This window comes from Prionailurus bengalensis, chromosome B1 (assembly GCF_016509475.1).
Source record: "Prionailurus bengalensis isolate Pbe53 chromosome B1, Fcat_Pben_1.1_paternal_pri, whole genome shotgun sequence".
NCBI lineage: Eukaryota > Metazoa > Chordata > Mammalia > Carnivora > Felidae > Prionailurus > Prionailurus bengalensis.
The window spans coordinates 173722319-173737267 of NC_057344.1; the positions used below are offsets into that span (position 1 = coordinate 173722319).

General features: G+C 35.7%; 1 protein-coding gene across 10 annotated transcripts in view; it reads right to left on the minus strand.

Moving 5' to 3' along the window:
* Positions 1 to 14949, minus strand: part of KLHL5 (kelch like family member 5) — a 97908-nt gene that overhangs the window by 57060 nt on the left and 25899 nt on the right. For all 10 annotated transcript variants that reach the window (XM_043553327.1, XM_043553330.1, XM_043553322.1 and 7 more), the window contains 3 exons: positions 3252 to 3434; positions 1709 to 1845; positions 978 to 1174 (listed from right to left, as the gene is read on the minus strand). In XM_043553327.1, the coding sequence (XP_043409262.1) occupies positions 978 to 1174; positions 1709 to 1845; positions 3252 to 3394 (477 nt within the window). In that variant the 5' untranslated portion in view covers positions 3395 to 3434. The remainder of the gene's footprint in view (positions 1 to 977; positions 1175 to 1708; positions 1846 to 3251; positions 3435 to 14949) is intronic.

Sequence of the window (14949 nt, forward strand, 5' to 3'; positions counted from 1 at the left end):
TGTTCTCACAATTCTTTCCAAATCTCTGTTTCTGTAGTGAAAGATTCTTAAAGTACCTGTCAATCCCTTCACAGACAAACCAATTCAGTGGAAGGATGGGGGATGGAAGACAAGGTAGACAAAAACATCTCCTGAATGTTGATAAAATAGTAGTATTGATAACTGGTATAAATGTGTGTGAATGTTCACACTCTCTCTTCTCTCAGAAGCTGTACTGTCCTGATTGTAGCAGGTCGAGCAATCTTGGCCCAGCTGTGGAGACCTAACTGCCTTGGTGTGACAAGATGGTCATTCCTTAAAAATCCAAATATCCTCCTTTGCACAAACCTTCCTACTATGAAGACTGTGGGACCTGGTCCTAACAATATGCCTTCAACATGCCCTTCTTTTCTTGGTATCCTAGAGCAATCTGTACCCATTATCCTCCAGGTTTCTGAATGAGAACCTCCTCTGCAATTTACTTTGTGCACATAATTTGCTACAGTTAACAAGAACATCTTTCTACATAGCTAAAAACCCTTCTTATATATAACCAGATTTATCTTTAATAAAAAGCCTCCCTTTCATTCTATCATCTGTACTAGTACTGTACCAATACCCCACAGTCACCATCACCAATTTCCATCAGTGAATATGTAGGCAATTCTGAAATACACCCAGGTGCTACAAAGGAAAATGTAGGGGAAATCCTGCTTTAAAAAGTGGCAGATCTGAAAACCTTGAATACAACAGTCCCAGGCCACTGCTCTGCTTCTCAGCAACTACAATAACTTCAGGCTTGACTCATATATCCAGGAGAAATATTACTTGGTGATTCCCCTCATAACTCAATGAAAATATTTTGCATTAGACAGTAAACCTGGACCTCACAACATATGGCAGAGCCATGGGGAAACAGCAACATGTAGATAAGCCCACAACAATAAGGAATGGGGTAAAGAGCATATATGCCTTTCTGCTTTTCAGAAAATACATACCATAGTATAATTGTGAGCCACTTTATGCAAATCTGTACAACCTTGGGCATCAGCAAAAGAACGGATTCCAAGACAGTTGGATGGGTGAAGCTGTTTCATTAAAAACTTACAGCAAGCTTCTACAACCTGTGAAAGCTGAAGAAGGCAAGCTGTAGATAGCAGGCACTCAATATTATCTTCTTTTAATTCAAGGCGGCCTTAATGATAAAAAGAAATTCCGTTAACTATAGAGCTATATTAACCTTAATTTATAAAATAATCAATGTTAATAGTAATAATTCTAAACAAGAGTTCATTACATGAATTCCAGACCTAGATGGTTTAAGATAGTCCAAAAAGAAAAGTACTAAATACAAAAAAAAAAAAAATCATTAGCTCTTTGACTATTAAAATAAAAAACTAATGGTTTATTTTCAGAATTTTTTTTTTCAGAATTTTTAAATGATGCTTTAGGTAGCATATCTAATTTTAAATGCAAATAATTTATAAACATTACATAATTCATCTAATTATTATATTAACATTTAAAAATACCAATCATAAGCTTAGTTATGATAACCACTTTAAAGATTCTAATATAAAGATTTTAACTTACGAAGTATCATTAGGGGTGATGACAACAACAGAATTAACTGTTAGCTGTGGCAGGCTTTGCTAGAAGCAGAAATCTGAAATCTAAGAATATAACATAACCTTAAGAGGTTTTAAATTTACATTTTCAGACTTATTACCTGTATACGCATACTGAATCAAGGACCATAGTGAATTAGGTTCAACACCTTCCATTTTTATTTCCTCTTGTCTTGCTTCCCTGACATCATTAGTAAACATGGCAGCAAAATAATCAGAGACAGAGGAGAGCACCAATCTGAGAACATATCAGAAGAAGAAAAAATCAGTGACCACATTATAAAGTTGATGTTCATCAATAAATGCTGCTTCTTCTCTTTCTCTTTCCTTCTTTTTTTTTTAATTTATTACCCATAGAAAGTGCATGGTACTGGGAAATGCATTTTAAGTTTGACAAATTGCTTTATGCTCTAGTTCCTTTCTTGGAATAATAAATTACCATTACTGAAAATTTTCTGCTGAGGTAAATGATTTACCCATTCATTACTCAAATATCACTTTAAAACATCCAGAAGAAAAGCTAAAGCCCACAGCATGAAATTGACCATATAAAAAAAGAAAAAAAGTGTAGAGTTTATTTTCTGTTTATCACTTTTGGAAATAACCTAAGGTTTTGTGTGTGTGTTTTTTTAAATTTAATTGTAGAAATAGTAAATATATGGGAGACATTTGAGAATGGTTTTAGCAGGTTATTTTTAACTTTTGTGATTTTTTATTACTGTATATTATGATGTTCATATTTTGTTATTATAGTATTTGTTGTAATACTATAAAACTATAATATTTTTGTAATAGTACATTATTATATATTATCTATATCTGATCAGATTTTTGATAGTCATGTATGAAGAAAAATAGGTTATACATATATATTTTGAAATGTGCATTTTTTATTTGATGTCTTGGAGACACTGCCATGTCAGCACACTTATATAGATTTATTTATTTTTTTTTTGAAGAAATATTAACAGATAATAGTTGAAACTCCCTCTGTGTTCCCCTCTACTTCCACTCTCCTCCCTCCCCAGGTGTGCAGTGCTAAGTCACAGGTTTACCAGATTGCTCTCCAAGGTGCTATCCCAATTTAGACCCCCACCAGCACTGTATGAAAGAGAACATTTTCCCACAACATTGTCAGATGTTAAATTTGGGGGCCATGTGCAAGGTGTTAAGGGGCATCTCACTGTTGTTTAAAAAAAATTTTTTTTAATGCTTATTTTATTTTTGAAAGAGAGACAGAGCGTGAGTGGGGAAGGGGCAGAGAGAGAGGGAGACACAGAATCTGAAGCAGGCTCCAGGCTCTGAGCTGTCAGCAGTCATGAACTCATGAACTTGAGCTCATGACCTGTGAGCTCATGACCTGAGTGGAAGTTAGACGCTTAACCGACTGAACCACCAATACTGACCAATCTGAGGCTAGTGTGCTTTGTTTTTGTCGTTCTGCAGAGGGAAAGTGACCCTTCTGGGGTCATTTAATGTGTAATAATTTCACATGCACTGTTTTCTTTGTAGAAATTCCATGAAAGATACCCTTTCCCAAAAGCATCCTATCCTAATAGTTAGTTGGAACAAATTATCTCAACATACATCACTAAGTTAGCAAGGAAATACTTCTCACATATAGAGACTTAGAAAACAATTTACCTGTGAGCTGGAATTCTGCGATCACCAGCAACTAGAATTACATCACATAACTGTTTATGTCTCAAATAGTTTTCCATCTTTTTAAATGTTTGCTCCGCATGATTAAGGGCTTGGAAAAATTCATCTGATGAACATGGCTCCATAGTATGGCAGGATGATAATGTCTGACTACTATTGGAAGTCCTGAAAAGAAAGAGAACACACCTTTTGAAATATTACTATCACATTGAAAATATATTTTCTATCATGTCCTTTAAAACCCTTTAAATGTAATAGAAGTAATTGATGCTATCAGTCAACAGTAACGTGTAATGATTCATTTTTGCCTTTTAAATTCAATGATGGCTCAAAAAATGCATGTGTCTTGTAAACATTGTGAGTGAATGTGACACCTATTAGTAACTATACATACTCTTTGTGGTGTCTGTTTTTGAGATCTTTTTACTGGTCAACATAATATCTCTGTTGAAAAAGAGCCAAGTTATATTCATAATGATAGTTGTATCTCCTAACATTATATTTCAGGGTGTAAGACATTATTCTTTGAAGGCAGGAAGGCAATGAAACTATTTTAGAGATATAAATCCAAGCCACCCTTTACTTAAAAATGGGTTATATTCCACAGTTCATTTCATAGGGTAACTGTTTAGAATATAAAACATAGTTGACCTGTGACTAATCCAGGTTTGAATTGTGTGGGTCCACTTACACGTGGATTTTTTTCAGTACACATAGTACAGTACTAAAAATGTATTTTCTCCTTATGATATATATATATATATTTTTTTTTTTTTTTTGAGAGAGAGCGCATGCAGGGGAGGGGCAGAGAGAGGGCACAGAGGTAATAGCTCTGCTGTGTGGGGCCTGAACTGAAAAACTGTGAGATCATGACCTGAGCTGAAGTCTACACTCAACCAACTGAGCCACCCAGGTGCCCCTATTCCTTATGATATTAATAACATTTTCTTTACTCTCTAGTTTACTTTACTATAAGAATACAGTATATAATATATATAATATACAAAATATATGTTAATTGACTGTTATTTTTAAGGTTTCTAGTCAAGAGCAGACTATAGTTAAGTTTTCAGGGAATCAAAAGTTATATGGGGATTTTCAAATGTGTGTGGTTGGTGTCCCTAATTCCCATATTGTTCAAGGGTCAACTGTACACTGTCATAAAAATAATGTTATAAATAATTCATTTGACCCTCTAGTCATTATTCAAAAGCCCAGGTAAACTACAACTTATATTATAGGTAAAGGAAATTTGATGGTCTAACCCAGATATCTAAAAATTATTTGAGATTTCCGAATTATAATTTGAAAAGTGTGAGTTTTCATATGATTTACTGATGGAAATGGTGAAAAAGTAAAAAGGTTAACATCAAGAATTAAGTTCTAGGTCCACCCCTCTCCACCACCCCCACAATCACTTGAATCACATAATCAACATCCATTGGCTATGCAATTAATTACATAACCACTGACTATGCCATAACTTAGCTCTCATTTCTTGTCAGATCTACTTTTAGGGATAATTATGATTTTGACAAATGCTTTGTTGATTCAATTCTCATCGTACGTTAAGAGAATATTCTTAATATAAACCACTAATAATCTTACCAACAAAGAAAAAGTCATTGTATCTTTTATGTTTAAGGTAAAGAGAACTGAAGCCGAGGAGAGCAAGTGCCTTACCAGGAGTCATGCAGTTCATACATGACAGAAACAGGCCTGTCACAGAGACCACTGTGTGTTCACCTTTAAAACCCTTTTACTTTTACTTGTGAGAATATAGCTAGACTGCATCTCCCAGCCTCTGTCAGAGATAGGTGTGGTCTTATTATAGAAATGAACTGTGTCACCTCCAGGCTAAAGTGGCTAAGAGCAGGTGTTCCTTTCTCGTGCTTTCCTTCTCTTATAGGAGTTGAATGGAGAGGACTGAGGGCTTAGATCAAGGAAGAGGTAGTATAGACACATGGAAGATCACTCAGGTAAGATCATTCATATAGGTTATAGTCACAAGAATTCTCACATTGTATTGAGATTTATCTGTCTTAGATGGTAGCAGTATATTGACTAATACATATCTTTCCTAAATTCTCCCAGCCCAACACGTTTTTAATGCATATAAATATGGGCCCTAAAAAATGTTCTGGGAGGAAAACTGTCAATAATAATAACAGAAGCAAAATATATATTATCTAGAATGCATGTGTCATACACTATGAATATTGGTGTAATGACTTTGGAAATCCAATATAATATACTCAAATTTACATTTGAGATAATTATTATAAAAATAAAGTAATATGTAAATATATGTGTATTTAGACAAATAAATGAGAATTAAAAATTATTTTAAAATCTAGGAGAAAACATGATCAATAACAAATGATGGTAACTGGTGAATAACGATTTGAAGATTTAAAATATTTTTCAATAAAATTAAGTTTTTTTTTTTTTTCAACGTTTATTTATTTTTGGGACAGAGAGAGACAGAGCATGAACGGGGGAGGGGCAGAGAGAGAGGGAGACACAGAATCGGAAACAGGCTCCAGGCTCTGAGCCATCAGCCCAGAGCCCGACGCGGGGCTCCAACTCACGGACCGTGAGATCGTGACCTGGCTGAAGTCGGACGCTTAACCGACTGCGCCACCCAGGCGCCCCTAAAATGAAGTTTTATATTGTCAAAACATTGACAAGTGATTTTAAGAGTTTTACTGATCTAAGAATGAAAGAAAATTAGAACATTTAATTTTCATAAACCACAAATTATTTCAAGAACAAGATCAAGTAAATAAATGAAGTGCTTCTTTCTTAGGGTTCCTACATTTCCGATCACATTTCTTATATTAAATTCTCAGTAATGGCGAGGCAATGAGTTAGGTGAATGTTTTTGAGTGATGAATTGCCATTATCCAAGCATAAATTCTAATCAATGTTAAATTCTGAAAGAACAATAGAGCTTTATAATATCATTACAGGCTAGTTTTGACGTTGGTATAAGCCCAATTAATAAATAGGCCATCTCTTTCCTTGTCAAGAACTTTCAGGATGTTTGGTTCTTTAACCTCTGGAATGAATAAGAATAGCTTGGGGAGCCTTTCAGCATCTGTATTCAGAGCCTCATTCCCTAAGACTGATTCACTAGGTCTGAGGTAGGACCTGAACATCACATTTTTTGAAAGCCCTACAGGCGATCTGAACACACATCACAGGCTGAAGGGCAGTGGTGTGCACTTCAGGGAGAGACAAATACATTATACAAATCAGCATGTGATGAACTTACAACTTTACACAATAGATACTTTAAACATGTGTAAACTGAATTTTTGACTAAAATATTTTTATTTTTAATTTTTTTTTTTTTTTGAGAAAGAGACAGAGTGTGAATGGGGGAAGGGATACAGACAGAGGAAGACACAGAATCTGAAGCAGGCTCCAGGCTCTGAGCTGTCAGCACAGAGCCCCACGTGGGGTTCAAACTCACAAACCGTGAGATCGTGACTTGAGTTGAAGTTGGACACTTAACTGACTGAGCCACCCAGGTGCCCTTGACCAAAATATTTTAAATGAACTAGTTGAACTTAATGGAATATTTGTCATTTTTAAAATGAACATAAAGGTAACACATCAAAATCGTTTATACATATACATATTAACAAACAACTACTTTTGTTTCTAAAATAACATTTCAAACTTTGTTATTTCCTTTTCAAGGCTTCCACTGCCATCACATATTAAATAAACATATTATTTCAATATGACAATTAATAACAGATCTCTGGGCATAGAAATCACTTCAATCCACTGCTACAAATGAAAGATCAAAAGAGGTGCAGGCTTCTGATTTGTATACATGGAAAAGTGAAGCCATCCATTCACAAAAGGATCATGAAAGAGGAAGAAACAGCTACTCAAAAGACTTAAAGAGCTGCACAGCTTTCTAGCATTTCTTGTTTTAAGAAATCAGGGGGTTTACATATACACTTTTGATAATGCAAGAATTAAACTTAAAAAAATTACCACATCTCCATACAACTATAGGACCTTGGCCATTAGAAAAACTATATATAGAATTTTTACATCTAGGAGAAATCTAGTTGCATTTAATCCAATTCCCTTATTTTGAGATAAAATCCACAGCCCAAAATGGCCAATGTAATCAACCAAAGACACACAGGCAGCCGGTTACAGAGCCAGGATCAGGAAGCATTGAGTGTTGCCCAAACCACTCACAAAGAAATGGAAATTCTTGCCTACCTTCATCCTTAAGGATGAAGCTCCCTGTATATACTCTAAGGGTATGAAAGGAGGAGGATGGTACAATATGAATGAGGGTGATTTCACAGATGATATAATTAAGAATTTTAGACAAATGTTTACTTCTATATGACTACCCTTTTGCTAGGTATAAGAGAAAAGTCTTTTAGGTTTTCATGGGACAGAGATCACATCTCTATCCCTGGCTAATCAGACTGCTTTTAATACTATGGCTCCATGTAATTTATAATGTTAGTATTTCCTTATCATTTCTTTTCCTGTTATGTATTTTGGTTTGGAGAGTTGAACTGGAGAGGTATAGGGTAGTGAACATTTTAGGAAAATTCTAGAGTTGTGCTTTCCAGTAAATTAGCCACTAGCCTCATAGTGCTATTATAATTTTTTAAAAAATGTTTTTTTAATCTTTATTTTTGAGAGAGAGAGAGAGAGACAGAGACAGAGTGTGAGTGGGGGAGGGGCAGAGAGAGAAGGAGACACAGAATCTGAAGCAGGCTCCAGGCTCTGAGCTGTCAGCACCAGAGCCCAATGCAGGGCTTGAACTCACAAACTGTGAGATCATGACCTAAGCTGAAGTCAGATGCTTAACTGACTGAGCCACCCAGGCGCCCCTACAATTTAATTACAATTAAATTTAATTAAACATTCAGTTCTAGTAGATAGACTAGTCATATTTTAAATGCTCAATAACCTCAGGGGGATAATGGTTGCCAAAATGAATGGTACAGATATAGGACATTTCCATCAATGCAGAAAGTTCTATTAACTTCTTCAATAGAGAAATAGGAATAAGTAATACCTAGTACTTTCTTTAGAGAATCTGTCATGGGAGGATTATTAAATGAAATGATGAATGCATAGCTCTAGCACAAAGTACACAGTCAAGTTAAGCTACTGTTGGTAGATCCTATGTTTTCACTGGCAAATGGAAAGGCCTGTCTTTTGTTTTTGTACAGTGTTGTTTGGCTGGTTTGTTGGTTGTCTTTTTAAAAAATGATCCCCAGCATTATCAATTTTATAACTAAATTTCATACTTCCTAATTAAAATGGTCTTTTGTAAACCCAGTAGACATCAAAACCCACAATACAATCATTTAAGAACAGGCCACTTACAGAGCATTAAAAATATATTTCTCTGAGATTCTACACAATCTTTCACATAACAGAGGAAACACATCTAACATCTCTGCTTTGTTTTAGTTATATGATGTTACTACAATGGTAAATCATTAAAATCTTTCATAATGGATATTCACTGTGGAGAACTATGCATTGCTGAATATTTCCAAGCTACAAAGAAACATTTAATTTTTAGCTTACTGCCCCGCTGCAGTAGACAATGAACTTATAAGTCATGAAAACGCCTAAACATAGCAAGGAGGCAAGTATTAAACAGAATAAACTCATCAACTATTTCCAGAGTAACTCTTAATTGGCAATATTGCACCAGAAGTTAGAAACTGTGGGGCTGCAAACAAAGATAGAATCTTTAGTGAAGGAATTTGAAAAGTTTCATGAACTGGAAAGAAAATTAAATAGCCAACACTGCCTAACCCTTGCAATTCCTCAGATTTCATACATGTGACACTCAACACGTACAAAATACGTACCAAGACCAACATTGCCTTTTATTGAAAAACTACTTAGATTTCTTCACTTTCATCATCAGAATTTGCTTTAGGCTTTCTTCATGGAGTAAGTCCTCAAAACGAGTTTAAAAAATCACTTCATAAAAATTACACTGTATGTAGATTTGAATAGAAAACAAAGCTACATGAGACTCAAACTGGTCTGCTTGGCTTGCTCTCTCTGTGATTTACTCCTAGTTATCTGCCTCATAGCTTCTGGCATTCAGAATTCATGCTTTTGCAAATTGCAAATTACTAGATCATGAATCTTTTGGCATCCTCTACAAATATTCAAAACCACAAATGTAAAATAAGAATGTAAATTGCTTAGTATAGGCTAGCAGTCTCTAAATCTTTTTTATGCATGTCCTTTTCAGTATACTTTTAACCATGTGCCCAAATATATGGATATTTACTAATTTATAAAAGATATACAGATACCGTTGTACAGTTTTTATATTCTAAAACATAGCAAAGATAGAGCTTTGAAGAGTAAGATAAAGGAATGTGGTTAATAATGTACTAATAACTGTATGGTGACAGATGGTAGCTAGATTTATTGTGGTGATCACTTTATAATGTATATAAATGCTCCCTGTTGTAGATCTGAAACTAATACAATATTGCTTGTCACTACACTTCAATAAAAAAGCATAAGATAAAATGTAAATAGAAGATCTATTTTTGCCATTTCTCCAGCTGATCATTTTGTATATCCCCAGTTGGAGTGTAAGTGCTATTGGAATATAGAGAAGGGAAAGATCAATATGAGCTAGTGTTTGGAAAGGCAACAAGTAGCAGGTGAGATCTGAAATGTGTCTTGGAATTAAGTGGGTGAGGAAGAAGAAGGTAAGAAGATTCGAGGTTGTGTCCTTTAAGAGGAGGACAAGGCAGGTGTATAAAAAGAAATGACAAGAGGAAAGGCAAAAGAATACCTTCACCTCTTCCCTTCTCAAGACAAATACTTTTTATTTGAGAGAGAGAGAACATGTGTGCATGAAGGCACAGGGGAGGGGCAGAGGAAGAGGGAGAGAGAGAATCATAAGCAGGTCCCACGCCCAGCACAGAGCCAGACATGGGTCTCGATCTCACGACCATGAGATCATGACCTGAGCTGAAATTGAAGAGTAGGACACTTAACTAACTGAGCTACCCAGGCGCCCAAGACAAATATTTTTGATTTTGGAATTTAAGGGAGTTTTTCCTGGTACCAGGGCCAGAATATCTATGGTGGAGAGAATTAAATGTCTTAGAAGAATCAAATTGTCTTAAATAATAACCAGTGTGAAGGGAAAGGGCCAATGGGTACTCTTATACAATGCTGCAGAGAATTAAAATAGTAGTAATGTTCCTGGGACGCCTGGGTGGCTCAGTCGGTTTAGAGTCTGACTCTTGATTTCAGCTCAGGTCATGATCCCGGATTCATGGGATCAAGTCCCATGTTGGGCTCTGCACCGACTGCAGCGCCTGCTTGAGATTCTTTCCCCCTCTCTCTGACCCTCCCCTGCTCGTGTGCTCTCTCTCTCAAAAACAGAAATAAATTAAAAACAATAGTAGTATTGTTCCTGAAATGACTCTGACAATACAAATAAAAAACCCTAAAAACGTGCACACCTTTGGGACTTTATCCAAAGAAAACAATCATTTGTATGTATAGAGATGAATAGAGATCTTGCTACAGGGAAGGTTTATCACAGGCTGTTTCTAACAGGAAAATACTGAAAACAACCCAAATTCTAAAAAAGAAACATAACATTGGTTAAACAAAAGGTGTATCTGTGCAGGGGAGGATGATGCAGCCATTTAAAAAGATGTAACAGTTAACGACATGGAAAACTGTTCTAGCGGACGTTGTTTTTGCCTATCCAGGATCCCTTCTTACGGTAACAGATCCATGTCTACCTTTTGGGAAACCACACATTCCCCTATCTCAGTCCACATGGCTTGGGAAGAGATGGATCTTCCCCCTGAACAGGGTTGGACTGGGACCTGGCTGGTAAGAGTATCACATCTCCTAGCAATTATGATTGGTTTGAATGAACCCATGACCCAAACAAGGCCAGTAAGAGTCAATTTCAAGATGTTAGCTGGCACTCTTTGAAGAGTCACTCTCTTTCCATTGAGGTTGCTAAGCTGATAAAAAGTAAACATGCAGCTGCTAGTGGCTTTTTTGCTACCATACTGTGAACCTGCCCGAGAAAATGCTGTCACAAAGGAAAACAGAATCTAGAGGAAGAGTAATAAGATTTGTGGTGTTATTTGAGTATCTGCATTCAGCCATAAATAAAACTAAGCTTTAACCTTGGATTTTTAATTTATTTATATGAACCAAAAATTTCTCGTTTTTTGCTTTAGTCAGTTTGAGCTGGGCTTCTGTCTTCTACAACAACAACAACAAAAAATCCCAATTTTAATATTTGCATCAGGGCAAAATTGGGTTACAAAATAGAATCTACAGTAAGATTCAGATTTTCACTTGAAAAATACATATATTTATTAAATATGTATAGAAAATATACTTGAAGAACACTTCTCCAAATTCTTAATGGCTGTTATATCTGGGGTGGCAGGATAGTGATTCTTATTTTTCTGTTTATACTTATCTCTATTTTCCAATATCTCTGTGGTAAAAATACTACATAATATGGAAAAAACTAATTAAAAAACTCTAAAGAACTCTATTCAGCTGTCTTCACCCCTTGCTCTCTGTTGTTTATAACTCCCAAATCATTCTTTCCTTCTACCACAGCAGTGAATTTTGCTGGACACATCGCTACCCAGGTAAAGATCACATTTCTGAGCCTCCCTTGCAACTGGCTGTGGCCACGTGACTAGGTTTTCAACAAAAGAGTATGAGCAGAATTGATACATGCAACTTGTGCTATTCGCTTAATATTTTCCCTTTTCTTTTGTTGGTCCTTCCCACAGGCTAGAATGCAGAGTTGAGTAGCTTTGAGCAGGAGTTGAGTAAGCTTTGAATGTGAAGAAAAGGTAACATCCTACAGGATGGAGAAACAATATGGAAGGAAATCTGGATCTCTGTGTAAACTTGTGAAGCAGAGCTACTTATCAGCCCTGAGCTGCTTGCTTATCTGTTAGGAAATAGAAAAATAAACTTCTATTTTATTTGAGCCACTGTACTTCTGAATCTCTTTGTTTATATCATCTTAGCCTATCCCTTACTAATATGCTCCCTAAAGTTAAATGACCAAATTATATGGCTATGTGCATATGGGTGTATATGTGTGTGTGTAGCAGGGTGTGATTGTTTTCATGCCTAATATACCTAACATTAAAATTGTAAAACCTCGCTATCTAGTTCCAAATGGATAAAAATAAAGAACAAGCAATAAGTGGCATAAAGGCAGTTTCTCTGCCTTTAAAATTTGGAGTTATAAAGGCCAGTTGTGCAATTGTAGCACCAATCCTTTTTCCTAGGCTGATTCTTCAGCTTTCTCAGCAGCTCTGCGAACTCATATGATTCCAACAAATTCCTATTCTGTTAAACCAGCCAATTTCAGTTGCTTAAAACTAAGAAGGCACAGTGATGCAGCATACAGAGATGCTTTAGAAGGTTCATGAACTCCTTGCACTGTATACTAAATACTTAACACATACACATACACACCTACATGTGCACACACACACGTGTTCCTCAGTTTTAGGTCAAGGGAATCCATGCTATGATTTGGGGATATATGTGTGACAGAACATGCAATACAACCTTCCCAGATACAAGTACATTACAGTTGAACTTCTTTGCAATCCCCGGAAACAGAATTCGTTTCATGTGGAAATGTAGAGGATTTAAATTTCAGACCATACCAGAAATAATAGACTGGTTCAAACAAGGAGATGTGGAGACAACATAAAGAGGGTTAAGAAAAGAAGGTAGCTAGCGCTTAAAAAAAAGTGGAGATAACCCGTTGTTGGGAAAGCCTCGAGGAGGACCTAAATGCTTCAAGAAGAGTTAAAGAATAGCAAGGATATCTGTAATTGAAACACAAAGGAATGAGCAGCCAATTAAGATGGGTCAGATGGAAGACTGTGGATAAAGAGTTGTGGCCATGTTAAGAAACTATACCTGTTAGCCAGCCAGGCTTGGCATTTTCAAGAACCAGGCTAAGAAAATTAGCTGAGGAGAGAAAGTGAAATTGGTTTAGAATGAATCATTAACTATTATGTTAATCCAAGCTGAACTTAGTGATGAAATAGTCACAGACAACTGCCTACTGGTATGTGAGCATGAAATCTACATCTTAATTGCTTGGGCTCAAAATGCAGCCACTTCCAAGTGATCAAGGTCAATATCAACAGTGTAAGTGAGGTTGATAGTATTTATCCTTGATATGATGTTGACTAAAATATACTTTACTTTGTGGTCTTACTCCCCACAACTCATAACCCCACTCTAATCATGAGAAAAACATCAGACAAATATCAATTGAGTAAGACATTCTACAAAACACCTGACCAGTACTAGTACTCCCCAAACTGCCAAAGTCATCAAAGAGAAGGAAAGTCTGAGAAACTGTCACAGCCCAGAGGAGCCTAAGGAGACATGCTAACTAAATATACCATGGGATTCTGGGATCCTGGGATTCTGGAGAGGATCCCACAATAAAAAAAGGACATTAGGTAGAAATTCAGAAAATCTGAATGAAGTATGGACTTCAATTAATAATAATGTATCAACACTGGCTCATTAATAGTAACATATGTACCACACTAATATATTAAAAATAGGAAAAACTGAGGGTAGGAATTCACTACATTATTTTGTAACTTTCCTGTAAATCTAAAACAGTTGTAAAAACACAAAGTTCATTTTTTTTTAAATGCAGTTTTATTTCACTTACAAACTTGGAGGAAGTTATCTAGGCTTTCTGTTCTTCATTGGTTTCATCTATAAAATTAGAATGGTAACAGTGGCTATCTCAGAAATTTGTTGTGAAGACCAAATGACTTAATACTAAAATGCATAAAACAGTGCATACTAAGCAGCCAGTCAGTATTAGCTCTTATTAGTTTTGAATGTTTGTAAAGTACACTAATAATTATGCATATTGCCTAAAGTATGATATCGAGATCTGACATGTAAAATATTAAGGTCTAACTTTATGAACAAAGCTGGAAATAATGAAATTTCCCCCAATATGTCAAAAATGACATAATTTCAAAGCTGGCAAATCAAGTGAAGTATAAACTGTGTTAGTATTAATCTATGGTCACAAGGTAGGTCAAAATGTAAACTTTGCTGGCCCTGGTAAGAATTCATCCTGCATTAAGGGCTTAGGAACCTAGTACTCACATAAAAGGTGGCAACTCTCACTTAGGATCTAAAATTCTTCACGGAATAAAAAATAAGTGTTGTATTTTAATGTCAATGTAATGACTTAGATGATTCCCACGGAGAAAATGCTGGCTAGGTTACAGACCCAAGATCAAAGTCAAAAGATAAAAACTTTTAAATCACTTAGATGTGTGGCAGGAGAAATGAGCGGAAGTCTAAGGGCTGAGACAGACATTTCTTCTTGTTAGAATACAACTAATCAAACACAGGGAACCTACGATGCTTTTAACTACTACCTTGAATTGCGCAGACCCACTGTAAGTGCTGGCATTTTTGTGCAGGTAAAACCACTCAGCTGTTTTCCCTTTCTTTCTAATAACTCAAAATTTCAATCTAAGTTCTCAGATTTACCTATGTAAGTAACACGAATGCTTAAAAAAGAAATTCTCTCCTTACCCCTAAGTATCTCCCTGTTATGTCTTTGACATTT